At 51.9% G+C, this 25871-nt stretch overlaps 2 protein-coding genes across 2 annotated transcripts; one reads left to right on the top strand and one right to left on the bottom strand.

Annotated features, from left to right (window-relative positions):
- Window positions 1-1295: 1295 nt before the first annotated feature.
- On the top strand, window positions 1296-21570 carry ARPC2 (actin related protein 2/3 complex subunit 2). The gene is made up of 10 exons (XM_084209400.1): window positions 1296-1453; window positions 11092-11126; window positions 12084-12196; window positions 14202-14247; window positions 14858-15044; window positions 15468-15561; window positions 17830-17956; window positions 19310-19410; window positions 19743-19843; window positions 20657-21570. Exons 1-10 carry the CDS (start codon window positions 1380-1382, stop codon window positions 20679-20681), a joined length of 903 nt encoding a protein of 300 aa, XP_084065526.1. The 5' UTR covers window positions 1296-1379; the 3' UTR covers window positions 20682-21570.
- Window positions 21571-21603: 33 nt separating this feature from the next.
- AAMP (angio associated migratory cell protein) lies at window positions 21604-25649 on the bottom strand. Its single transcript, XM_084209399.1, has 11 exons — window positions 25541-25649; window positions 25097-25249; window positions 24568-24687; window positions 24296-24435; window positions 24067-24211; window positions 23840-23923; window positions 23450-23565; window positions 23001-23104; window positions 22428-22518; window positions 22004-22158; window positions 21604-21743 (listed from the first exon to the last, which is right to left on the bottom strand). Exons 1-11 carry the CDS (start codon window positions 25626-25628, stop codon window positions 21668-21670), a joined length of 1272 nt encoding a protein of 423 aa, XP_084065525.1. The 5' UTR covers window positions 25629-25649; the 3' UTR covers window positions 21604-21667.
- Window positions 25650-25871: the final 222 nt, after the last annotated feature.

Below are 25871 nucleotides of genomic sequence, written 5' to 3' on the forward strand. Positions count from 1 at the left end.
CATTGTCATCCCTGCGATGATGCACCCTGGGGGTCTCCAGCTGGAGGTCTCCAATTTGTCCCCAGGCCCTCCATGGATGAGGAGATCCCTTTCAAGGCACCCCTGTGTGCTGCAGTCCCCCCAGGAGAGCAGAAGGTCTCCAAGGCCATGGCCATGGCAATGCAGGGCTCTGTGCCTCAGTTTCCCTATAGACAGAGCAAGGGTTGTGTCAGCATTTGTGGGATGCACAGGAGCACTGCAAGGCTGGCTTGCCCTCTGTTGGGGGTTGCTGTGGGGGATCCCCCTAGAGTAGAGCCCCATGTCCCTCCTGTGCTGTCTGTGCTTTGCCAAACTAAGCCAAGTCAAGCCATGCCATCAATGCCAGCAGACAGAGCCGTGCCCCAGTGCCAGCCCCACAGACATCGAGAATGCTGTGGCTCCGAGTACCCCTATTGCTTTTAGGGAAGAACTGCTCACAAGTCCATTGCCCATGCACCTCCCTTATTCTGGGGCTCTCACAAACCCTGTGAACTACCCCATCCTCACAGCTCTCCATGTTTGTCAGTTGTAGGGGTATCCCACGTTTTTGGGGCACCTGGTAAATGCCACCATCATATCCCTTGAGCATCCCCACAGACTCGAGGACACTCCTATTCGCTGTGGGAACACCTCCCCAGTTTTGGGCAAACCCCAGCTCCAGGGCACCATTACAGTCCCCCTAGGATACCCCCACTCCCTTTGTCACCAAACATTTTTGGGGCTCTGTAGCTCTGAAATTATCCATTTTGCAAGACACCATTTTTCCCTGTAAGCACCCCCTTATCCCCAGGGCACCAGTTCTTACACAGACCCCTATACACGGGGGGACACCTTCTACTTCCTAGCGCGTCCCTATAATCCTAAGGGCACTCCACTGTTTCGGGGACCCCCAACACGGTGAGTATTCAATTAACGGGGGTGTGGGGGGAAACCTCACACTCTTGGGGACATCCAAACCGCAGGCACACCACATATTCCTGCCTCACCCCGGCTGGCGGGGATGCCCCTACCACGAGGACCCCCCAGAGCACCCCTGCACCTGTGTCGCACCGCATTTAGGGGACCCCCCGTGTCCCACCGCATTCAGGGGACACCCCCGTGTCCCATCGCATTTAGACGACACCCCCGTGTCCCACCGCATTCTGGGGACACCCCCTCCCTCCCCCCCGTTCCCCGCCGCCGCGGGGCGGAGCTCCTTGTGACGTCATCATGCGGTGGGCGTGGCGAAGGCGGGGCGGTGGCGCCGACGCCGAGCCGGAAGTGACGCGCGGGCGCGAGAGCGGAAGCGGCGGCGCAGGCTCGGGCGGGTCCCCGGTGCGCGCAGCGGGCTCGGCTCCCTCAGAGCCGCTCCCGGCACCGACATGATCCTGCTCGAGGTTAACAACCGCATCATCGAGGAGACCCTCACGCTCAAGTTCGAGGGCGCGGCCGCCGGGTATGAACAGGGGAGCCGGGGCGGGGCGGGACGGTTCCGTGGACCTAGGGAGGGGCGAGGGGGCGGTGGCTGGCGGGGCCCGGGCCGTACCAGGCGCCCGGGCACAGAGTAGAGCCTGGCGGGTGGTGCCGAGGGAGGATGGGGCTGAGAGGGGCGGAAGGTGGGAACCGGGGCATGGTGACAAGGCAGGATGTGGGGCCGGAGAGTGGCGGGGAGCGGCGCTGAGCCAGCTGGTGCTGTGCTACCGGGTGGCGGCCCGGGAACGAGGAGGGCAGAGCGGGCACGGGGTGGGGGCCTGCAGGATGCCGGGCTGGGAGCGAGGTGGTCAGGGTGCGAGAACTGAGCTACGGGCGGCGGGGATGGGCAGAGCTTGGGCAGAGGGAAAGCCTGGCGAATGAAGGAGCAGAGCGGGACAAGGCATGTCGGAGGGGAGAGTGCGGCTGGATGGGGTCGTTAGTGCCAGAGCAATGGAGAGCCCCGGGGGAGCAGGACGGATCTGGGAATGGTACCGGAGATTGCCGTGCTGGGGTGGATTGGAGGACAGGGCCTGGACAAGGAGGAAGTTGGGAAGGGAGGAAGGTGGATTTGCATGGTGTTTGCTTTGGGTAAAGTGGGCTTCATCAGCGTGGTGCCAGCGCTGGTACAGAATGTGTAGGGGGAGGCAGGGAACAGGAAGCCTGAGTATGGAGTCATGGCCTCAGCCTTTTGCTTTGGGGTGAAGAGCAAATTCCAGCTTGCTCTCTCTTTGCTTTCTCGAGCAGAAAGGATACAGGCACACGGGTTAGCCACAGCCGCTGTTGCCAGCCTGGTGGGAGCAGACTGGGGGTCTAGTTCACACCCACATCTTTGGCTGGGACAGTTCAGTCCCTGGGGAGCCAGTGGGTTTTTTTAATGAGTATTGCACCAGGGCTGTAAAGATGCTTGCGAGGACACAGCTTAGCTTGGAAGGAAGCCCCTTAAGTATGAATGTCCTTATCTGCAACCGAGTGGCCTGTGGGCTCGATGCTCTGCCTGCTGACTGAGACACCTTTGTACAGACACTAAGCCTTGAGAGGCAAAGCAGTGGTGTTATCTCTGGGGTGGAGCCTGCCCTGGCGCCTCACAAGGCAGGGCTCCGGCTGCTCCAGGAAAGGATCCCCCAGGCAGGTGCCTTTTTCTGTGTTACCTTTTTTCTCCAGTGATTTTTGAAACTCTTCTACCTTTTGCATGCAGAACATTGTCAGAGGCCGCTTACTCTGCTTTCCCCCCACTCTCAGTTGATTTGTTGCTCAGATACGTGTTTTGTTTTGGAGGGTTTTTTTTCCATAAAATAATTATGCAGGCTGCTCTGCCTTGGAGGACAGCTGAGCTTCTCCCAGATTTTGATTTGTCTTGAGCCCTGATCATTTAATGCAACAAGCTTTCCCAGAGTACAGGCACAGCACTGGGCAGAGAGAGCTCCCAGGTGACCACTGTGGTATTGCAGCAGCTCCCATTAGAAAATGTGGCATGTGCAGAGCTTCACAGTGAGTGTCAGAACAGCTTGTCTGTGCCAAGGCACTCTTCCTGATGGAGAGGGAAGAACGTGCATGTGTCCCTGTGTTGATTGGATGTGGAGGGGCAGTTTCCAGCTTTAGATGCACCCCAAAACTCTGTGAGCAGAGCTGTGCTTGCTTGCCCTGCAGCAGCCTGCAGGCCCCTGAGGTTTTCATTTTGCTGTATGGTAAAGCCGCCTCACTTGTGTGTTGGCACGTGTGCCTGACATAGTGATTGTTCCTGGATCAATTTGTAGGGTGGCTGATGGTGCTCTGCTTCTGCCTTTTAGTCATCTGTGGCATGTTCTGTTCTTTAGATGGTGTTTCTAGATAGGTTTTGTGCCTTGAGTGTGTTGCTGAAGGTGTGGAAGACATTTACTTCTGAATTTTCTTCTGTGCTTGTTCTGGGGTCCCCCATGCAGGCAAGTGCAGAGAGGTTTCTCCTGGTTTCAAGTCTTCTAAGGAATGGATGTTACAAAACATATATTTAAGTGATATTTCTTTTTCTTATGGCCACAGCTCTCGGGTTATTCCTGTGGGGCTCAGCCTGTAGGCAGGAAGGGATTTCCTGTATTTTGCTATTTTGGTGATGGTTTTCCAAGGTATATCTTGGGGCTGAATACAGGACAGTCAGGGCAAAGTCATGCCTTGAAGAATTTGGTGACTGGGAGGAGTGAGTCTGGACACTGGGGCACAGTTGGGTTTACATTAGTTGTTCTGACCCAGAAGTGCAGCAGATGTGATGCAGGGATTTGTCAATAGTGGTTGTATCAGAGCCAGGTGTGGCTGGTGGCTTCAGCACCAGCCTGGAAGTGGGGCAGGGCAGGGTTCATTTCCAAATCCTATGCCAGAGACTTGTCCTGTGACATGGGCTGTGTCGCTCCCCTCTACTGCAGTGCAGCCATAGTTTGGCAGGTTCCTGCAGAGCTTTCCTGGGCTATCAGGTGGGAGACACTCCACATTTCACCTTGTCATCTAGAACTAGGTCACATGTAGAAGACTGAATTCATTAACTGCCATTATTGTCATATATGTCAAAATCTGCTCTGCGTGGAGGTCCATCAGCTGTCCCTAGAGTTCCCAGTGTGAAAGGTACCTCAGCAGGACTGCAGACAGAGATCAGCACTTGAGACAGGGCCTAACCCACCTCTAAGAGTACTCCCTGGACAAGGTCCTTGGGGCTCAGCAGCATCCACCTGTAAATAGGGTAATTTCAAATTTAATTTGGTTTTGTGGGCAGTCCCTATGAAATCTCACCTCCTTGGAACTTGGAACTTTCAAGCTACTGTTGAAATATGATTTAGATCAAGGTGGTAACAGATGATGGACTTCAATGCATCTGATTTTTTTTTCCTTACTTAGGTCTAGTAATTTCTCTGTTTAAATCTATTCTCTTAAACCAACCACATTTTAAAATAAAAACCTAAAGCTACTGGAATCTGTTGAAATAACTTGAGTTAGGAATTTGCTGCTGCAATGTGGGAATATCTGGTCAGTATCTGGAAATAAGTTTATTGAAATGAGGTTGGCTCATGACCTTTTTTCATGTCAAGAGGAAGCTTCCATAAGCTTTTCACCAATTCATTTGTACATGAGATGTTGCCTGGAAGCTGGTGTCCCAGGTGAGTTTTCCCATTTCTGATAGAAGTGTCATGTGAGGAGATGAACTCCACCAGTTGGAAAATCCTGTTTCTCATAATTGCTTTCCTTTGCTAACGCACAGACATTAAAAAAACCCCACAAACACTTTAAGTGTAAAACATTTTGATGATTGTCTTCTGTGTCTGATGAATACTCATTCTGTTTGACACTAGCAAATTTGCCATCCTGCACTAATTTAACTAACCCCAGGGAAAGTGTGGCACAGGGCTTTGGTCTTAGGGTTTGGTTTTCCAGTCATACATAGCTTACCCAAAATCTTTAGTCAATTAATCATCTGTCTCAGACTGTTACTTATTATTTACACACTGTGCCAAAGAACACAAATTTGCATAGCTGGGGTACAGCATGCCTTTTTCTAGGTTGGGGGTGGAGGGAAGAGAATCTCAGATTTAAATGATGGTTTCTTTACAGCCATTAGTAGGTACAGCTCTGCAGGGCTCCCTGACAATTAGCTGCATAGGAAATCGACTGAAGCTTGGACTTCCCTGATGCACAGTGGTTCCTGTGAGCTGGTAGGAGCTGGGCTGGGGCTGCACCCACCTGCTTTATGGTATTTCCCACCTGCAGTCACTGGATGATTGTGTGCCGCAGAGCTGAGCCTTTCAGACACAGAAGCTGAACCCTGGCTGAAACCAGGCAGTGAGAACTTTGTGTTCATGGTGTGACTTGCAGTGAGTTCATCATGGGGAGACAGGAGTGTCTGGAGGCTGTTGATGGGCTGGGAGGGTAGAGGAGCTTTGAATCCTGCCAGGCAGTACTGAGGAACTCTCTTCAGGAGTGGTTATGTGTGACTCCAGTGCTTCAGGGCTCAGAGACCCCACCAAAACCAGATTGTTCCTCTGCCACCCCCTCATTCTTGCTGACACAGACATTTTTGTGGCTTCAAGGGAAACAGGATTGGGGAAGTGACCTAGGTTAAAATAAAACAGGCAAAACTTGGTATTTTTAGCTTAGATGAGTTTCCTCATCCCATTCATTGTGTCATGGCTGATCACCATGGTGCAGCTTTGGAGCAGGGATCAGATCTTCCTTCTTCAGCAGCGGTGGCAGGTGCTGGCTTAGTGTCCTCACAAGCCCAGCCTAGAGCTGCACATCTCTCCAGGCACAGCCTCACCTGCTGAAACTCAGTCTGCCTGACTGCAGAGTGCTCGAGAAATGCTGCTGGCAGAAAGACCAGGTTTGTGTTTGGCTGGTACAGACAGTGCTCGTGGTACACCCTGGCTGTCCATGTTAACTGAGAGTGCTGTAGGTGTTGGAGCACAGCTCCTGGGTTGTCACAGCACATCCTGCTTTGGACACCAGGGAAGATGACTTAGCATTAACAGTGGATTGTGAACTACCTCTATCTGGAAGTAGATAGTGCTCTGCTCTTGTGCAACAGCACAGAGAGCAGGAGGGAAGAAAAGCCAGATCTGAAAAGTGTTAGGCTTTCACAGGTGGTTCTGTCATCACTCCAGCCTCAGTTTTCATCTTGGGTTCCTAAGAGGAGCATGCTCTGTTTTATCTTCAGAAAGTGGTTCTCACTGCAGCCACCAATGCTTGACAGCAGAGAAAAGTAGGTGTCCATCACTCTACTAAAGAAACACAGTAAAAGTGTGTGCAAAATAAGGCTCTTATCCAGAGACTTGGCAAAACTGTGGATCTCTCTGGTGGGGAACCACAGGCTAGCTGCCTACAGCTGGGGATGGAAGACAGCTGAGGACAAGGATCTGGCTGGAAGGGAATCTGCCAGTGCAAGCATGCTGCAGGACTGTCTGGGCTTTTTCCGCTGTGAATCCCATTGCTTTCCTAGCAGCCCACTCCTCCAGGCTATAGGGCACACAGCAAGGGAAAAGCTTGGGCATGGAGGGGTCACCTAACCAGGAGGGGAGAATTGGCATATGTAGGGTGCTGTACACAGCTCAGCACCACCCACTGACAGAGCACTCCTGCTCGTGTTCATGGTGGGTGTGCTGCCAGAGCTATGGGAGCTCCTTGATTGCATATGCTCCTGCAGCTTACGCAGAGAGGCTGTTGTTAGCCGAGCAGGGCCCAGAAGTGGAGGAACTGTTCAGAGAATTTTAGTCATTGCTCATAATTTTTTTTATTGAGGTGACCTTTCTGTAGCAAGAGCCTGCAGTCTGTCACTGAATTTGGCTCACTTTATCCAAATTATGTGTTGACTCTGGTGATCTCAAGGCTTAAGAGTATTGCTCAGAGCTTTAAGCTTTGAAATACCCCTTTTTCCCCCCCTCTCCTATGGGACAAGAGGTTAGAGTATCTGCATGCCTGCAGCTTTTGGAATAATTGCCATTCTCCATTATTTGGTAGAGGCCTTAATTGTGGTGTGGGAGATGCTTCAGTGTGGTTGTCAGCCAGGTTCTTAAATTTGTTGTATCATATAGCTAAGAGCCTTTGTGGCCTGAGAATGAAAAGGGAAGTTCTCCGAATCAAGTGAGGAAGTGCTGTCAGAAAAAAGATTTGCTATTGCTCTTAAGTGCTCACTGGTTCTCTCCATGGGCACCTGTGGCTCTTCACGGATGTTCTGCCGGGGTGAAAAATCTGATTTGGAGCTGGCCCTGTATTACATAGACAGGGCGTAGGAGCCATTTGGAGATGAATAAAAGGAACACAGGCAAGAAGACGTAAAACCTGTCAGGGTTTTTTATTGTTACAAGCAGAGGGCAGATGGGATTTGGTGTGGGTTTGACTTCCGACCTGATAACTGTTATCACAAAACAGACTGCTGCTGGGAACAGCTGCCATTTTAGCATTGGAGTTCAGGCAGGGGTTTGCAGAAAGGTCTGGTCTGGATTCAGTTTTCAGTGCAGAGAGAAGCCATCTCAGCTATTCCTGGTATGAGCTGGTTTTATTGTCCATTCAGGGCAGAGGGTAGCAAGCAGGGAAGGTCACTGAGGGATGCTGTGGTTCAGGTAGCATTGAAGGTGAGGAGCTTGAAGGGCTCACAGCAGCTCTCTGTCCCCGGAGTGGATGGGGTGTCCTGTCTGAAATCCTCTGAATATAGCTAGGCTTAGTCTGTTTTCAGAGATTTGGATCAGGGATAGAAGTGAATCCCAAAAGACCTCCTGGCTTCCCAGTTGGTATTTTCAGTCCAGCTGGGACTTAGAGATGGCTGTGATTTAGAGTCATTCAGCACCAAGCTGCTAAACTGCCAATTCTTGCTATGGGTGTGGAGAGCCTCTTCATGGAGGCAAGGGACACCAGAGCACGCTAGACCAGACAAAGCTCTTTGGGATCATGCCAGTAACCTGACAGTACCTGGTACCCACCCTCAGTGGTGCAGGCCCCATCCCAGGCCTGCTGTGAATCCTCTCCACTGAGCTGTGGCTGGCACGAGAGCAGGAGGGACAGAACATGGAGAGGACGCGTTGTGCCTCCATAGAGCTATTTCCGGTGGTAGAAGATGGGGTTGCTGGAAGGTCAGGGGGAAGTGAACATGTGTGTGTCACCTGCAGCATTGTTGCTAATCCAGAAACTACGGAATGCTGGAGGTGAGAGCTCCTCTCTCTTCTGCCTGGGGACTTCTTGAGGTGGGAACAATCCAGGTAGCAAAAGGAGTGGTTTTTCTGTTGGAGAAAAATTTTGAGTAGCCAGGGTAGTTTTGATGAGGTGAGCCAGAGAAATAAATAGAAGCACTTAAACACTGTGATTGTAAAGCTTATGGACTGGGAAAGATTCAGGGGCTCACTTTGCTCCCAGCCACACTTCCAGTGCTCTTCCCTGTCCTCCCCTGGGCCAGGCCAGGCCTGGGTTACTTAAGTGTGTGCCTGGTGAGGCAGAAAACCACTGTGTTGTAGACAGGGCCAGCGTGGCTGCAAGGAGCTCTGTATGCAGCTCACGTGAGCTCTTGCTTCACTGAGGCTGTGCTGGGAAGTGGTTGAATATTCAGCACCCAAAGTTCTGCCCAGTTACCTTCTTTTCCCTTAAATACTCCCCCTCCTCACCATCCCCAAGTACCGGAACTGAGCCACTTGGGAAATCAGCGTTAAAATAACTTCTCTAAGAAATGACGTTTGCACAATAACAGGCTCAAACCCAGCTGTGTTAGCAGTGAGCTTTTGTGTGCAGAACAAAGGCTCTGTGCAGAGCCATCAACTGGCTCCTGTACATGGTCTTGCTCGGCTTCTTCAATGATGTGATGAGTGATCTTCCTGCCATCCCCTGGGTACAGGACAACCAGATGGGGAGTCATCCTTCCTCAGCAAAACCACTCCCGTGTCAGGCACTTCCTTGCATTTGTCAGAGGGAGGTGCTGTGTTTGGAAGGCTCTGCTGGGAGCGGGGGCTCTGGGAGATGTCAGCTCTGTGTGTGTGGGGAATGGTGTTTGAATGGTGTAATTCTGAGAAGATGGAACAGAGGTTTAAGAATGCATCCTGTTTAATATTCCTAGCTCTCATGTGCCTGGCTGTGCTATCTTTAAAGCTTCCTACATAGATTTCTTTTTTTATAAAAATTTATACTGCCATCCAAGCTGATTCCCACGTCTGAGTGTGGTGCTCTAAAAGAGGAATACGTCTGCATCAACTGACCGAATGGGATCTCTGGGATTTTCTTTCATCTCTGCTCTGAGCCGTCCTCAGTGAGCAGAAGTGGCTTGGACATGTTGGTAGAACTGCTCCCCTTTCCAAGAGCCCAAGCTAAATATGCAGCCAGGGATGCCTGCTGAGCCTGTCTCAGGCCCAGCTGGGGAGGGGAGATGAAAGCAAGAGAGGTCACAGGTAGCTGGCACGAATTTTAAATGAAAGGACCTGCTTTGGGTGCACTAGCTCCGCTTCTTTCAAGTGTGTAGTTTTTATCCTCAGCAAGGTGGCACTAAAGACAGAGGCTCCCCAGCCTTCAGACAAAAAAGGGGCTGTTGCCTTTCACAGCTGATCACTTTCAAGAAGCAGGAATGCCTCCTCATTTTCACTTAGGTTCTCCATCTGGGGGTTAATTCCTCCCTTTCTGCTAGAGTAAAATGTTGACCTGGTGAGTGTCTGGGATCAGTGCAGTGCAGTGTCTTGGTCTCCCTGTATTGCCCAGCTTGAGTTTTATCACATTGTGGTAATTTCTGCCTTCCAGGAATGAGGCTGGCTGCCGAAAAGCTGATGGAAAAAACAATGCTTGCTGCTGAGATAAAATCATTTAAATTGTTACAGAATATTGTCAGGGAAAATAGATATTGAGTCATCACTTCACCCCACCTTCCTCAGTGTATGTACCACATGGAGTACAACCAGTACCCAGCAGCACATAAGTGTGGAAGAGCAAGTTTTGGCAAAATGGTTGAAGCTGGTCTCTGGGCAGCAGCAGCATAGCTGAGACCACTGACTTTACTCTGGGAAGTTATGTCAGTATGTTGGTTGAGACAGGTGGGAATGAACTGTTAGAGACTAGATTTCTGTTAGCAGCAGCATTATTAGCCTGTATTCGAATATCATCTACTTTTGAAAAATAAATGGAGATACAGTGTGAAACAGCGGTAGCAGACTGGCATTTTTATCCTGTTCTCATTTTCCATGCCTGCTCTCAGCAGTGGAGATACCTTTGCATCAATTCCCTGTTGGAGAATGACCTATTAATACCAGTCCCTTGGAGCTGTGAAAGCAGTTATGTAGTGCCAATCCCAATGAAATGACCTTCCAATGCAGTTACGTCTTTCATGGAGTCCTACTCTTTCACAGATCATGAACAAATGTTAAAATAGGGTTTGTTAAGAAGCAGTTTAATCTTCATAGTCACAGTATGAGATGTGATGTGCCTCTGGCTTGCAAAGGGTTTTGTTGCTGATGGGGGTCCCAGAGACCACTCAGGACAGTGTTAGAGCACGTGCAGAGCTACAGTTTTTCTGCAGAGGCTATTGGCAAAATGTTGGGGTGTTTTGGAAGGGGGGCAGGATGAAACGAATGTGTGGGAAGTTTCCTTCTTTGACCTGCTCCTGACACTACTAACACTTTCCTAACTTGGAAAAGGGGTCTTCTCTGCAAGTTATATCAATGCATTTGCAGAACTGGTATTGATGGCAAAGGGGGCACTGTGTCAGGAAGGATTACTCAGCTCCTTCCATGAACTGGTATTGCTGAACCTTACAAAATATCCTCTGTGTCATGGCCATTCTGTACAGAGTGTGTGCTTGTGAAAACAAACTTCTTAGTAAGGGGTAGCTTTCTTAGGCATTTCTAACTGGAAATATGTGATGTCAAGATCTATTAATAAACTAGAAATAATGTGTGCCAGCTTCAAAGTCTGTGCCAGCTATTTTATGTCTATTTTATGTCATCTGGGTTAAAACTGGTGCTTATAAGAAAGGGAATAGGTCTAAGGTCAGAGGTTACTACTAGTCAGACAGCAGGAGATAAAAGGGTTTTGAGGAAGGCCTGCCTGTGGAAAAATAAGATGTTGGAAATTAATCCTCTTTCCTTCACAGCTTGGAGGCTGCTGTTAGAGTTCTCATTTACCTCCTTTGTTTTCTTTGCTTTTTAGGAATAAACCAGAGGCAGTAGAAGTAACATTTGCAGGTAAGCTCCACAGCTCTCTTGACTTTACTGAACCAAAGGCTGGCTTGAACAGTTTGCCACACCACTGGGCAGGGGCAATGTGGAGACCCTGCAGTATCCCCAGAGTTGACTGCCCCACTGTTTCTCTGTCTGTCTGCCTTCCCTGGGATTTCCCTAGAGCATTGAGTTCACTGGTGGTAGCGCTTTGGTGTGTGCCTGCTGCATAGCTCTTGTCTTTTACCTCATCTGTTCTCTAGTCCTGCCCTTGGTGCTACTTATTATGAGGTCTTTAGCACCATCTCGTTTGGGTTGTTAGGAAGCTGACTTAGGGTGACAGGCAAAATGGATTCATCACCTCAAGTTTGCTCTTCAGGAAGAGGAATGCCAAGGAATTTCTAGTAATCATTCAGCAACTGATTTTTTGCTTCTGTTATCAGGATTCTGGGTAAGCTGCAAAACTCTGTGGGGACGTGGAGCTTGCTAGGTAGCTGGAGGGTTGCCTTTCCCTTCCTCCTGCCCTCCCTGCCCATTCTGCAGTGAAGTGGAAGCTCTCGCAGCAGGCAGTGGCTGCGCTGCCTTTGCTGGCAGAGAGGTTTTCTCCTCCAGGCTGCAGCTCTGGCCTGGTGGGCATGTCAGTCACTTTCTGTGCTGGCCATCCAGAAGGCTCCCGTCTCTGCGTGTTTGTATCCTTGTGCATTGAGCACAAGTGGATTTGCCAGGGATGCTAAATTACACTAGACTAAAGCTTTCTGTGATGGACAGGTGTCAGAATTGTTTCAGCCCTGTGAATGATAGTAGGTCTCCCTACATGACATTACCATTTTCCTTAATTGCAGGTTTCCCTCTTGCTGTGTGTGTGAGGGCTGGAGCAAGAGGAGCAGTGTCACTTTATGCAGTTACTAGAACTTGTAGGGAAAACCTTCCTCAGAAATAGGAGCTGGTTCCTGTTCCCTCACATTTCTCTTGCTTGCTTCTTAGACTTTGATGGAGTCCTTTACCATATTTCAAACCCCAATGGAGACAAGACAAAAGTGATGGTCAGTATTTCTCTGAAATTCTACAAGGAACTCCAGGAACACGGTGCTGATGAGGTGAGTAAGCATGTCCAGGCCTCCTGCCTACAAATAGTGTGTTGATGGCAGTGCCTTTATGATGTATCTAACATCTGACCCTTAGAGAAGCATCTATGCTCCCATCTCACACTAGTCAAAGGAGCAACCCTGTGCCAACCAGGAGTCCCACTTTGCTGAAAGACAAGGCCAAGTGTGTTCACGCTCTCTGGTGAAAAAGTAGTCATCCTGTATGACCCTGCAGCCCGAAAGGCAGAAGGCACTGCTAATTTCGCAAGTTCAAAGTGAAGCCTGACCATGTAGAAATAATTTCCCTGACTGATGTGTTGAGCCCACAAGTGAAGGAAGGTGCCAAGACAGAGCTGTAGTGCTCCTCTTCTGACTCCTAACCACACTTGAGAGCAAGTGTTGGGCTCCTGTTGTGTGTGCAGACCTTGGTTTTCAGACTGGTTCCCTTTTCACTGCTGCTGTGTGAAGTCCCAGGCTCAGTTCCTGTTGACTGGGCCCTGTGGCTGCGGAGGGCCATTTATGGTAGAAAAAAGGAGCCTCTTTGAGCTGTGGTTGGATGGCAAGGCAGGAAGTGTGACTCAGTTCCTGAGTCAGTTTTCAAATCTCCACATGGTAGCGAATGGGGTTCACCCAGGGCTTTTCAGCAGGCTTTTGCCTCTGGGTGTCTGTCCTTGGAAGAAAACAAGGAAACTGCTCCATCAGTTTATTGTGAGTCTAGTGAGAAATGGGTGATTTGAACCCAAAGTGAATTCCTGCCAATTGCTGTAAGACCCACCTAAGTCAGAAGAGATATTACTGAGTGTCCTGGTTCCTGAATGCAGAGCTTTCTAGGTGCAGCACTGCCTGCTACTGAAGGTACGGCTGCTGGCATGAGGAGTGTCAAGCAGCCCAAATGGTGCAGCCTTCCCAGCATGTATAGTGAGGATCAGTACAGTGTGTGATCGATCCCAGGAGAACTCCTGTGGTGGGTGAGTGGCTGACTCACTGTGCACCAGCAGCCATTGTAGTGGTGAAAGGCAACTTTCTATAAACTTTTAGAGGAAAATGGGATCTGTGCAGGACTGGCTTGGAAGTACTGACTAAATAGAAATTACATTTTTCAGTCTCCAGTTGTCATAATGTTGCTTTCTGTACTTCCCTGCAGACAGTGTTTCTTGTTTCTGCTCTGTGTTTGGTGAAACCCCACTGTGAGGAATGCAGAGTGGGCTTCCTGCTAAGGCAGGGCATCTTCCTGCACTGCTGCAGGCAGGCTCTCTGCAAGGAGGTTTTGGCATGCAGAGAGTCTCTGTATCCTTTCTACGTGGTAGTGGGTGTCATCCCAGGAGGGCCAATTCTGCCCCAACACTGTTGTGTTCTTCTCTGTGAAATACTGCCTGTTCCCAGCCCCCTCACTGACACAGAGCTATGGCTCAGTTGGAAATTGCCATTGATGTAAAATTCAGCAGTAATTACGTTTGAAGAAAGGTTTTTGCTGTGCTGTAGGCGGTTCTGCTTCTGGGAGGCATCCAAGCCTGCGTGGCAGTCTCCTCTCAGTCCCCATCTGTTCGTGCAGTAGGCTGAGACAGTGTGTGATCACCAGGCCATGGTGTGCTCTGAACTTACTGTCCTGTGAGGAGAGGGACCAGGCACACTTTGCATCTGCCTTTGAATGGAAGGAAAAGTGGTAGCCCTCAGGGCTGTTGTGTCAGGCTCTGCTGATTGTTCTCCTTTGAAGGTATGAGCTATAAGGCTTCTTCCCCACACAAACCCGACTAGCAAGAACTTGAAAAAGTTCCAGTTTTGAGTCCTCTCCTGTAGTATGTCCCCTGTCAAGTGGAGTTCAGGGAGCCCTCCCTAGAGCAGGAACAGCCAATAGTACTAGAAGCTGATGACTTAATATTTGTCTAAGTTCTCTTAGACTAGGGGAGGCAGGTGCTGTAATTTGATACTTCTAAAAGAAGACCAAATATGGCCTAGGCTGTGCAGGAGGAAACAAGTCTTGATAGCTTGTGTGCTCAATGTTTAATTTCTTTTCTAGGTATTGAAGAAAGTCTATGGAAGCTACTTGGTAAATCCTGAATCAGGTAACCCTGCAATAACATTCTCTCTCTCTCTCTCTGTCTCTGTCTCTCTGTGTGTGTGAATGTAATTCCAAAGTTACTTAAGTCACCTGAGAAATGCTCATATGAAGGCTGCACTTGAAGAGCTTGACGTCTGAGGCTCTCTATACAATGAATTGCAATTTGAAATTGCCAATTTAAAAGGTGGCTCAGACACGTCAGGGATGAAGTAGCTTGCAGCACAAGCTGTAATTCTTTATGCAGTCCTCCTCCAGGAAGGCTCTGTTCCTCACGGTTGGGGTCTTTGTTCTTCTCAAAGATGCTTTGTAAGACACAGAAAAACCATGGTTACCTGTGACAACATCTCTTCCTACTCACTGCAAAAACTTGGGAGCAGTTCAGCCAGCACGTGTGTCTGGGAGCTTGGGAAGGAGCCCCGGGAACGTTGCCATGGCCACACGTCGAGTTCAGGCATGGCTTTTGGCAAGTGCTTGGAGTGGGAATAACTCACCCCTGGGGCTTTTGGGAGGATTTAAGGCAAGAGAGGGACTGTAGGTGTCTCTTAAAAAAAAAAATCTCTGCTTTCATTAAGGCCCTCTGTAGATTTTTAAAGCTAGCGGCTGTCCCTTCCCAGGTTACAATGTCTCTTTGCTCTACGACCTGGAGAACCTTCCTGCAGACAAGGATGCCATTGTGCACCAAGCCGGCATGTTGAAGCGCAACTGCTTTGCTTCAGTCTTTGAGAAGTATTTCAAATTCCAGGAAGAGGGCAAAGAAGGAGAAAAAAGAGCAGTCATCCACTACAGGGATGATGAGACAATGTAAGTGTTCAAACCAAACAGCATGGGGGTTGGACAGTGGTCAGTAGTCTGCTCCTGTGCACAGCTGTAGCTTTTAGTGGAAAGTCAGGAAATCCTCCTGTCCTGTGCTTTGGCCGGGTAATATGGGCCTGTTCTAGGGTGCCACAAGTATCCCGTGAGGGTAAGGCTTATGCCTCGGGCTGCTGGGATGTTACACAAGAGTCTGTTAGTGGCATCACTTGTGGCTGCATGCAGGAGAGGAACTGGCCACTCCCAACTGAACTGTTGTGCTCCCTGTAAATACTGTCTCAGGGGAGGGGAAATTTACAGCAGCCAGGCCTGTGAATTGCTGTTGTATATACTTGACCTTGTCACGCAGTTGCTTCCTTGTCCAGTTGAACTTAGCTCTGGTTCACAGGTGGGTTCTCTCTCTGCCACCTGCAGGTATGTTGAGGCAAAGAAGGACCGTGTCACGGTTGTGTTCAGCACGGTATTTAAGGACGACGATGATGTGGTGATCGGAAAGGTGTTTATGCAGGTATGGAAACTGAGTTACGGGGAAAGGGTCTGGTCCTCAATTCAGATGCCTGCTTGCTTGAAGCACCATTGCAAAATTAGCTGCTGAAGTGAGCACAAAGGCGGTTTAACACAAGAAAATGCTTTGCTCCATGCTGCACTGGGATGGAAGAACATGCTAATAGGCACAGACAGTGTATTTTTCTGGCTCTTGCATTGGCATCTGTATCATCAATAGTCTTGCTCATTTGGACAATCGAGTGTATTATGTGTTACAGATGAGAAACACCACAATGAATACTTCAGTCCCCACATTGAGGCCCAGTAATGTGGATAGCTATGGTGCAGGGATCTTCAGCCAGCTGAAGACCTGAGCATGTTGAGGCTGTAAAGGGAGAGGAGGGGTGAGATAATGTCATGCCATGCCTGAGGAGGAGCTGAGAATGGTCTTCACCTTGAAGTTTTATCCTGCTAATGCTCAAGTGCTGCAGGAACACTCAGCAGCTCAGTCTGACAGCTCTTGAATTTCAACTTTTTAGAGCTATGAATATACTGAATTTGTGGGCTCGAACCAGTCATTGCCAAGTTATGGACTGGACTCACCTGAGTCTGGACTCAGCTGCCTTTTCCAACTGCTGTTTAGCTGGGAAGTATTCAGAGACTTGTAGTAAGCATGTCTGTGAACAACTGTATGCAGCTTGGAGAAAATGAGACATCTGTGTGCAGCTGGGGAGGCTCAATACATGCTCGTACCTGTGTTCTTCTGTGCCACTGGCCCACCTCGCTCATCTGCTTAAGCTCCTGGGGAGCCAGCCTCCTGTTTGGGCATGGCCATGGAGCAGGGCCTACAGGGTGTTCCAGGCAACTTTAACCCACCTGTTTAAGGGTGCCAGGCCATGCTGTGACAGGCTCATGGACAGCAAGTTACTGGCCCAGTTTGCTGGAGACCAGTGTACCTGTGTTGGGTGTCATCAGAAGATGGTCTGTTGCAATCAAAGTCTGCACAGCTCTGTTCGCTGTGTTCATTTGCTCCAGACAGGACATCTGCTCTGGCTTTGAGGTTTTCCCCCACCAAGCATATCCCTCAGTCTGGAATTCAGTTTTTAAAATGGGAAGGGAGGCATGATGCTAACAAAATGGGGTTAGTGAGGTTCCTGGGAAGATGGCAGTGCTTCAAGGCAGCAGCTGTCCTGGAGTCTCCATGTCCCAAATTCTTGGTTTTTATAAGAGCAAACCCTGCCTCTGCCCAGCCACAGGAATTTCCACTCTGAGTCACACTGGCTCTTTCCCTGCAGCTATTGCTCTTGCATAACACAGCTGGGCATGGTGTCTGCTCATCTGGGTTCTCATGGAGAAAATGTGACCATTAACTAACCAGTGAGGCCATTTGAACCATTTCACCCTCTGGCATAAGCAGGCAGGAGTGCAAGCTAAGCATTTCATTAAGGAAACCCCAGTGATCTACTCTAAAAGGGACATGGATGCCCCTGCCTTTCCCAGGGGAAACTGCTCAGAGGAGAGACCAAGGGTAGCTGATAATGTGTAGGTTGGGATGGAGGTCAGTGAGGCAGAGGGAAGACTGCCCTGCCTCGGGGCAGGAGAATGTTCTCTGGACATTCCCAGCCCACACAGAGATGGTCCTTACAGTTCCTGAAATGCAGAGCCAGTACATTTCCTGTGAGGTGGGGGTTGTGCTGCTGTCAGAGGTGGGGGAAGGGATGTCCCTGCCTGAAGGTATTGTTTCAAGGTGTAGGGAAGCATTAAGAGGAGCAGACCACATACAAGCTTCAAGCCCCCAGATACATCTTGATGCCTAGACAGATGCCTGGTGGGAGATGGTTTCTCAAATGGCAGAACCTTTACACTAGGTGTGATGGAGACCTTGCAGCCCTTCCTGAGAATTTCGGTTCCTTGGCGGTGGTGGGCACTGTGCACTTTCACTGGAAGCACTGAAGTTCCAGCAGGAGCTGTGCTGTCTTGTGTGCTTTCTCACATTGAGGTGTCCCTTCCACAAAACACCCATGGCAGGGGTGTGACACACTGAAAGCCACCCCAGCTGAGGGACTGCGCTATGGTCATGTATAAACCCAGGACAGCCATGCATTTGGGGCTGGTTTTGCTGGGAATAAGAGTTACTTTCAGGGTGTTTGGCCTGATGAACTTAATCAATTCAGGGAAGGGTGGGCCACCTTCTGCTCATTGTCCTTTGGGAGTGAGGAAACCCCATTTGCTTTCCTAGCACGTTGCTGCAGGGTTGCAGTGGGAATCACCTTCACTTTGTCTTGTTCAGGAGTTCAAGGAGGGTCGCCGGGCCAGTCACACAGCCCCACAGGTGCTCTTCAGCCACAGGGAGCCACCCTTGGAGCTGAAAGACACGGACGCAGCTGTTGGCGATAATATTGGCTACATCACTTTTGGTAAGCAGGCAGCTCTGAGGCTTGCGGGTGCTTGGGGAGGAGAGAGGGTTCTTGTTGCTGCATGAAAAACAGAAAGGAATTCACCTTCCCTGAGTGTTGAAGTGGGCAGTTCAGGGCTGCAAGGACTCTGGGGTTGCATTCTGTCTTGTGTGCCCCCTTTGGAGTGTCCCTTTTCTGTATCAGGTCACCTCAGCTCTGCTGTGGGCAAGAAGATGTGGAAGTGGACAGTGACTTTAGTGTGCGCCTACAAAATAAGTTCAGTATTTGGAAGCAAAGGGAAGAGTGGCTTTGCTGTGATATTTTGGAAACTGGAGGTTTCTTGTGAAAGTTTTCATGCAACTGTACTTGTAGGTAATCCAGCTGCAGGGAGCTCTGCAGTGCTTGATCAGCAGAGACAGGCAGAGAGCAGTAGCAGAGCACTGCGTTCTGCTTCTCCAGTTCTGCCTCTTTGCTCTGGGCCAAACACTGATGAGCCACTTTCCCCTGCCAGAGGTGCTGGCCAGCAGAGCCATGACTTCACCCTGGGTAGCAGTGTCAAGGAGTCTAAACCCTGCCCTGTTGAAAGGGATAGGTCTCTTCAGGATGGTTTGGTTTGTTATTAGGGTGTCTCAGGTCAGCATTTCTGCAGTTTGGAGCTCAGAGATGGAGCAGACATTGCAGAGAAAGGTGAAGATAGCATTGCCCTTCTCCTGTGCTGGAAATGGTGTCTTGAGGCCTGGGCAGCTGTCAGCTATGGAAAGAAGAGGTCTAGGATGGCATGTACTTTTGTTGTTGACACTAAATTTCCCAGTTATCTGATCTGACAGTCTCAGGTGAGATCGTCAGCCAAACAAAATGTTCTTTTAGCTCTAGGATCTCAGACACCTAACAGAGCACCAGCTTATGGAAAGAGCAAGCAATCTGCTTGTATCTGAGTCTATGTTACAGGGCTGGCAAGCTGCCAGGCAAAGATCCACAACCAATTTCAAGACCCCAGGGCAGACTGGATCTTGAAATCGGTTGAGCAGCCTGGGTGCCCTGGTCTGCCTCCCAGCTTGCTCCTCCAATTGCATCTCCCAAGCACTGATAGAGCATCATGTGGTTTCCTGCAGTGCCATTGTTTCTGGACACATGGCCATGCCTGTGTCCTGCAGAGTGCACAGGGTGCTGTGGGAAATGTGGAAAAGTGCTCTTAAGCCTTGTATTTAAAATCACAAGTGCTGCATAATCTTGGTACATGTCAAGTGTGAAGGGTTCTTTATAGAGAGCAAGGCAGGGATTCAGTGCAGCATACCCTGAAGTCTCCAGCACTGATCCTAAAGGCCTTGGCAGCCTCAGGAGGTACTAATAGTCTGTGTTGGCCTCTTCTTTCAGTGCTGTTCCCCCGTCACACCAATGCTGCAGCCAGAGACAACACCATAAACCTGATCCACACATTCCGGGACTACCTGCACTATCACATCAAGTGCTCGAAGGTATGAGGGTCACAGGGAACACAGGGTGGCTTCAGCCCATCTGGGTGCTGAAAGGGAGAAGCAGGAACAGAGGTACCCCTTGAGAACTCATTAGGGTCTGCCACTGCCCTCCCCAGTCATGCAGGGGTGGCAAGTGATGCATCGTTGCCTTCTCCCTGCTCTTGGACACAAGACTTCCCTTTCCATTCTAGCAGTGAAGTAGGATTTTTCCCTTTTGGATCTGGTTTGTTTCCCTTCTGAGAACAGAAATTAGGGTAATTGTTCAGAGTGACCTGGCTTTGATGTGTCCTGAAATCTCACCTATGTCCCCGTTTTGTCCTAATGAAACACAGGCCTATATTCACACGCGTATGAGGGCAAAAACGTCAGATTTCCTCAAGGTGCTCAACCGTGCCCGTCCAGACGCAGAGAAGAAAGAAATGAAAACAATCACGTGAGTAGCAACGCAGGGCATGGCTCTCTGGGCTTCTCTGCCAGCCACGAGCTCAGTCTCGCTCAGTTTGGCATACTGCAGTCCAGGGCAGGCAGGGGGTGACCCACAGCTTACTGTCTCAGATGTCCTGTGAGGAGCTGGGTCTGAAGCAGAACCCTGTGCTGGCAGGTCCTTCACAAAAGGCTCATACATTGACTTGCAAGCCCTGGTGTTTCCATTTCCCCCCACCAAACCCTTGGTGGCATTCCTGGGGGCTTTGTTCCTGTTATATTAGAGCTGCCTTGTCTATCTCTGGCAGTAGTTCCAGCTCACGGAAGGGAGAGGAGCCAGGTCCTTCCTTCCTTCCTTGGGGTTTGTGGGCACTGGACCAGGTCTTGCTGCCTAGTGTGTCTGCAGCTCCTAGGTCAGTGGCTGCCCTTGGCCAGCTCATGGCTGGGGCCAGGCCACTATGCTGGCTGGCTCCCTCTTGTGCACAAGCAGCCCACAGTGAAGTGGACGGAGGAGAGCAGTTGTGTGAATTATGTTTCACTCAGGTCCCTTTCCTTCTGCTTATCCCAGAGCCCCTTGGTGTGGTTTTTTCTCTGCTTGTCCTGTCATGTCCCCTTTGCATGCTGCTTTGGGGCAGGAGGGTTGTCCCCTCTGCAAAAGTTAGCCTCTCCTTCCCACAGCCCTGTGACTTGGTTCTGCAGCCACAGACCCTGTGAGCTCCAACCCACCAATGCCCACCTGGCTTAGAGAGCTGTGCTACGTATGCCCCAGCACAAGCCCCACAGGCCCCTGGGGCTGTGCTGACCCCTCTCTCCATCCTTTCAGGGGGAAGACGTTCACAACCCGTTAACGCCAAGTCACCGAGGCTGCCGGAGGACGAAGGTTGGGGCACTTGCTACCCGATAATCGTAGCTTTTAATGTTGCACCTCTGTGGGCTCATAAGGAATTCAAGCAATCGGGGTCTGTTTGTACGACAGTTGGGGGAGTAATCTGCAGAAACGAGCTGTGCTTGCGAGGACTCGATCGTTCCAAGAAACAAAACTTTAATTCCAGTTTGATTGACTTAATTTCTTTTCTTTTTTAATTTTTTTTTCTTTTCAAGCTGTTTCGCTTTGCAATATGTTACCGGAAGTTGCAGTATTTCTTATGAGAATAATGCAATATTAACTTGTTTTCCTCTGAGTATTTGAGTTCAAAACTCCTGTATCTGAAGAAATACTGTTGGGGTTCATTAATAAAGAAGATCTTTCTATCTTAAAGGGCTGTGAAGTTTTGGCTTGTCAATACATGTGACCTTTCCTTGGAAGGGGTGTTTAGTCACAGCCCCAAGGAAAATAATTCCTGTATTGTGGAACATATGCCTTCTAGCAAACTTTGGGGTGCAGTACCCAGATCTGGGAATAGCGTGTTCTGTTAGGGAACTCCTGGACTGTACAGAGCAGGATTCTCCTTCCTTCCGCTAGCAATCTGCACCGTCCTATCCTGACCTCTTCATTCCCCCTAGCAGGGAGAGCTAGGATGGGAGTCTCTGCCACTGATCCTCAGGCCATGGTTGGATGCCAGGGAGATAGATCCCTGAGGAGGGAGCTTAGCTCCCCAGATCCTCTTCCCCCCAACAAGCAGAGTAGATGGCATCCAGTTAAGTGAAATAATTTATATAATTAAAGACATCTTCATACAAAACCCCTGGCTTGGCCCCTAGATGGTGAGGGCAAAGCAGGGCAGGCTGGAAAAATTACAAAGCACGCACTGGAGAAGGGTGGTGAAACCATGTCCCTCGTCCCTCTGTACACGGGGTGCAGGGCAGCGCGGGGACGCTGTCCCTTGATACAGTTCTAGCGATCGGGCCGCTGGACACAGAACACTTTGGCTTGGTGGTCGCCAGAGGTGGTCACCACAATGGAGGCATCCCTGCAAGGAAACAGGGCTCAGAGGTGGGGCTGGGGGCTTCCAGTATCCCTGACCATCACCCCCAGCCCAACTCCGAAGTGCACTCCCCCTTGAGACCCTCAAGTCTCAGCATGGACCTAGGTTTGTCTCCCACCTTGGGACCAGACCACAAGGGCACTCAAAGAAGAGGCAGCTTGTGATGTGAGCTCCTAGGCTGAAGGCCCCTGCTATCACTGCTCCCTCCACCCAGCAGGGAAGGGGTCTAGGGGGTGCCTGCTCACTTGTTGACGGCGAAGTCGAGGATTTCAGCAGAGTGCCCTCGGTACTCGCTGATCATCTTCCCCGAGCGGGCGTCCCAGAGCCGCACAGCCCCGTCCAGGCTGCAGGTGTACACCACGGCCGAGCTCTCCTCCCACAGCAGCTGCACGATCCCTGACTGCAGCAGGGGGAGACCACAGTGGGGATCTCCAGCAAGTCTTAGCTCCCCTCATGTACCCCCACCCCCTCATGGTGTCTGCCATTCCCCCAGAACAGCCAGACCCCAGGGCCAAGCACATCCGCTTTGCAGAGACTGCGGCTGCCCTCTGGGGAAGCCCAAGGCTAAGGGAGAAGTACAAATTGGGAACTGGCCCTTGGGCTCCAAGGGAGATCTCCAAGAGGCCCAAACCCACCTCCCAGGCCTGGGTGAGGGGGGGAGGGCAGTACCTCGTGTTGGCACTTATGCCTCAGGCTCTGTGTGGAGAGGTCGTAAATAGCCAGTGTGCCATCAAGATAGCCCACAGCAGCCAGTGGCATCCTACAGACAGGGGAAGAGGCATTACATGGGACATGGGGAAGCAGGGATGGAAACACAGAAAGGCTCCGGGTAAAAGGCAAACCCTATACTGAAGGCTACAATATATTGAGAAGGTGAGGATCAACCTCATCAATACATTGGAGCCATCAAACACCCCGCTTGGGAAACCCAACAGTACGGCAAGTCAGCAATCAGCCCATGGTTTGTGAAGATGACAATGTCCTGGCAGGAAAACAGCTGTCTGGAGAGTATCCCAGCCAAGCACTGGTCCATCAAGCTAGCCCAGAACCCCAACACTTGCAGGGAGGACTGAGCAGCTGGTGTCCCTTGGCTTCCTACCAAAGGGATCTGGCATCACCACACCCAGCTGGGGAGGATGGAGGCAGGAGAAATACAGCAGATTGAGCACAAGGGATGCAAATGCATGTGTATGACAAGCCCTGTAAGATGTAGCACTAAAGAGGGGCTGTCCCAACACTCACACATTACAGAAGCCCAGCGACTCCACTGAGTTGGACTCTGCCTCCTCGCCCTCACTGATGGGTGCCTTGGGGGTCACGCTCTCCATCTTGAACACGCACACCACCTGGGTAGAGGGAAGGTGACTATACCCCGAGGGAAGGAGACCCGGCTGCGCAAAGGTCCCGTTCGTACTCGGTACCGAGTCTGCGCCCTCATTAGAACAAGGCGCGGCCCCAAACCCCCAACTCCTGGGAGCAAACAAGAGGGAACTTCCTTCCAGGAGCCGGGCGGGACCACCCATGCCGCGCTCCACCCGCAGCGCGAGGGCGCCGCCTGCCGGCTGCCGATGGCCGCACACCGACCCTGCGTCCGAGGGGATCCCAGCGCTCCTGGCTCTGCCCCCGGCCCAGGACAGGGGACTTGGGGGGTCCCCAGCGCTCCTGGCTCTGCCCCGCCCACACAGACGCACCTTGCCCGTGGCAGAGTTGATCAGCTTGGCGTGACAGTCCACAGAGCCTGTCATGATCAAACTGCCATCCTGGTTGCTGGCCACACACGTCAAGGGGTCCTGATGGCCATCCTGGCCTGAGGGGTGAGCAGCAGGTATGAGCTTTATGTGCCCTCCCCACAGAGACCCAGTGAGCCTTGAAACACCATCCTGCAGCCTCCACCCTGCTTGGCTCTGCCAGCACCCCGGCAAGCAACGGCCACCGCTGTGACAGGGAAACCCCGTGCCAGGCTCCCTCCTGCCCACACAGGATGCCTCCTCTCCACCCAGGCAGAGATCAGAGCCCACTAGAAGGAGCTGTTTGCCCACTAGAGAGTAGCCCAGGTGATAAACATCTTCCTTCTTCCCTACCTTTCAGGACATGCAGCGAGGTACCCTGCTTTAGGTCCCAGATGCGCATGGTCCCGTCCTCATACCCCACCACAGCTCGCTTCCCTGGGTGAGACAGAGATAGCCGATAGAGACAGGCCCCCCCATCCCCCTGCCTCCCATTCAGCACAGACTGGGAGAAGCAGGAGGGCAGATGGCCCACACAGAGCTGGTGACATTTCACACTCCAGAGAGGCCTCGTGCCTCACCATCAGGCAGGATCCTGCCACATGTGGCTGGGCATGCTGGACCCTGAAAGGTCTTGCAGTCCCCACTGGGGATCTTCCACATCCAGGTGTTGCCATCAGCTGTACCAGCCAGAAGTACATGGGCTTGAGGGTGCCACTCCATCCACTGGGCAGAGAGAGGGACAGGCAGTGTCACCGAAGTGCTGCCACCCCATGTGCTGGCTGGGGAGCTCCCCACAGCACCACTCACCTCCAAGTCCCCCACTTCAAAGGACCACACTTCCTCCTTGGCATCCACCCGCCACACTTTGATAAGCCCAGACATGTCACCTGTGGCCACGAACACAGAGTCGTGACTGAAGCCAGCACAGGTGACCGAGTCCTTGTGTCCTGCAAACATCAGGGGACAGAGACTGCTCAGGCCAAGCTATGGAAGATGGCCAGGAGCACAGCATCAGCTGGAGGAAAATGTGTGCAGACAGACACTGCTGAGAGGGGACACAGCTGTTCACTGCACCTCACCTGAGCACTCAAACAGGAGCTCCCCATCACTCACGCGCCACACGAAGGCCTTGTCATCCTCTCCACCTGTCACTGCCAGCGTGTTGGTCTTGGGGTCAAGGCTCACACAGAAGACAGAATCTTCATAAAAGAGCAAAAAGAGGCTACATGGCTATGGTGCTGATCCCACCTCACCTGACGCTCCCAGGGGATCCAAACCCCCCGCAGCACAGGGTCTGGGTGGGTTGTCAGCAAGCTGAACTCTCAAACCCAGCCCAGTGGGAACCAATTCTTCACATGGGAGAGGAGCAGCACAAGCTTTCTGCTAAGCTTATGGCCAGCTGCCATGATGGGAGAACCAAAGGGCTCTTCTGCCAGAGCACAAGGTAGAAACAAGCCCAGGGCAGCTCTGAGTCCTGATGGTTGTCCCAGAAGGCTGGGAGACAGCAGCCTAGCAAGGCACTCTGCACCCCTGGACTCTGGGGAAAGCCAAGAAGAGACCAGGTCCCGAGGGGGGTCCCAGCTGCTTCTGCCCGTGCCCAGCACTCACCCGAGTGGAGTGAAAACGTGACCTCGCTGTCGTCCTGTGCCTCCATGCCCTCCTCCACCCCCTCGTCATCCTCCGACTCCCAAGCCTCGGCATCGGGCTCTTCTGCCCCTTCGTCCTCAAAGTCTACGTCCTCCATCTCTTCGGCCAGGTCATCTGCAGAGGGCGAAGGTCAGGGCGCGGCTGGCGGCGTGCCCGGCTCGGCGGGACACCGGGGGTGGCTGCGGGACGGGGCAGCGGGGGATGCGCGATGCCGCCGCGGCCGCGAGTCCCAGAGCAGGGAAACCGTAGAGGAGCGGGACGCGACAGGGGGAGAGGCCGCGGGCCGGGGGGATGCACCGGCCGGGCCTGGCACTAGGGTGGGGCCGCAGCGCTCCCGGAGCCCCGGCGGGAGGCCGGACGCCCGCAGGCCCTGCCCGGTGCGTGGCGCAGGGCGCCCCGTCTCACCCGGCCCGGGCGGGCCCAGCTCCACCACCTCGATGATCTCCTCGTCGCCGTGCAGGTCCAGGGCCCCCGGGCCCTCCCCGGGCTCCATGCCGACCCACCCCGCCGCCGCCGCTTCCGCCGCTTCCGCCGCGCGCTCCGCCCCGGCCGATCCTCGCCCGCCCCAGCCAACCACGGCCCGAGGCCGCGCGCGGATCCCGCCCTTTCCGCCAGCAGCGCGGCCGGCCCCGCCCTGCGCAGCGCACTCTGGGAGATGTAGTTTCTTTTGCACGAACCTTGCGGCGCCGCCCGCCGACAGTGCCCGAGTGGCGAAACTGCAGCTCCCGGCATGCAG

The sequence above is a fragment of the Fringilla coelebs genome, assembly GCF_963513975.1.
Source record: "Fringilla coelebs genome assembly, chromosome: 7".
In the NCBI taxonomy this organism is placed as follows: Eukaryota; Metazoa; Chordata; class Aves; order Passeriformes; family Fringillidae; genus Fringilla; species Fringilla coelebs.